We start from the raw sequence: 1,009 nt of genomic DNA, 5'->3' as shown, positions 1-1,009 counted from the left end.
AAAATCAGGTTTTCGTGCGATTTAAATGAAACTTTCTGGAAAGTTTCAAACAACTACTCACTGGGTAGACTATTGACCAATTGGAACGGGTAGTTCTGGCTGGAGTAGGTGATGGAGCAGTAGCCAGCTTCGCGCCGAATGCACACCGCATAGTTCAGATTGTTCTGGAACAACAGCGAAAAATCGTTCTTCGCCCGGCTGTTCACTGCCAAAAAGATGACCTACAAAGTATCCAGGAGTGCTGCGGCTGAACATCGCCGCTCTGTCGTAGTTGAAGCTCTGGATCACCCCACTGGTTCCAGTGTAGTACTGCAAACAGTTGCCCTGCGACGTCTGACAGGTGTCACTGAACTGACAGATTTTCAGTTTGAAGCGCTTTTGCGCTCCGGTAGTCGACAGCACCATGATTGCAACCGGCCCGCTTAACTGGGACACGTCAACGTACACTGAAAACAAACCCAGTTGAATATAGGATAGAAACTGGACAAACTGGGTCGGTACCATGCTGTCCCGTGTTGTAGCCGCAAATCACCGGGATTTGGTCGTTGGCGTTTTGGCCGCTGATCACCAGCCGCTCATCCATGCAGGTTCCATTGGTCGGCCCTGCCAACTAAACCAAAAAACCATTATTTTTGTTTCTTTTGTAAAAATGACCAAAAACCCACTTACATCCAAATCGACAAAGTCAATCCTCAACTGTTGCACGTTGGCGTTGGCTTTGCTGATCGTGAAACCGCACGAGCTGCTGTCCGAACTGCTTTGTCTGCCCTTTGCCAGCGTTCTGGACACTACCAGCCGATGGTACCAGTGCAATCTGCAACGCAACGTTTCGTTTGCCGAGTGGGTGCACACGCCTTCAGGCGTCCTACCTGGGATCCGGCGTGGGCGAGAGGGCGGGCACCGGCGTAGTGGTGGGCGTGACCACGCCACCATTGGCCGGATAATAGTCCGGGTAGTTGGGGCTCTGGAAGTAGGTGCAATTGGTGCTTGCGGAGTCCCCGCAAGTGCC

The 1,009-nt window shown here is 52.0% G+C and overlaps 1 protein-coding gene across 1 annotated transcript in view; it reads right to left on the bottom strand.

Moving 5' to 3' along the window:
- The window catches only part of LOC109540096, a gene marked incomplete at its 5' end in the record, with an annotated part of 1,798 nt that extends 789 nt beyond the window's left edge, over positions 1-1,009 (bottom strand). The window contains 5 exon segments of the mRNA XM_048666037.1: positions 62-164; positions 226-446; positions 502-610; positions 670-814; positions 870-1,009. Coding sequence (XP_048521994.1) covers positions 62-164; positions 226-446; positions 502-610; positions 670-814; positions 870-1,009 — 718 coding nt within the window.

Source organism: Dendroctonus ponderosae, unplaced genomic scaffold (genome assembly GCF_020466585.1).
Source record: "Dendroctonus ponderosae isolate FM_Combo_2020 unplaced genomic scaffold, Dpon_F_20191213v2 Dpon_F_20191213_4, whole genome shotgun sequence".
Taxonomy (NCBI): domain Eukaryota; kingdom Metazoa; phylum Arthropoda; class Insecta; order Coleoptera; family Curculionidae; genus Dendroctonus; species Dendroctonus ponderosae.
Note: the sequence above shows the minus strand (reverse complement) of the source record. Positions and strands in the feature narration are given on the sequence as shown.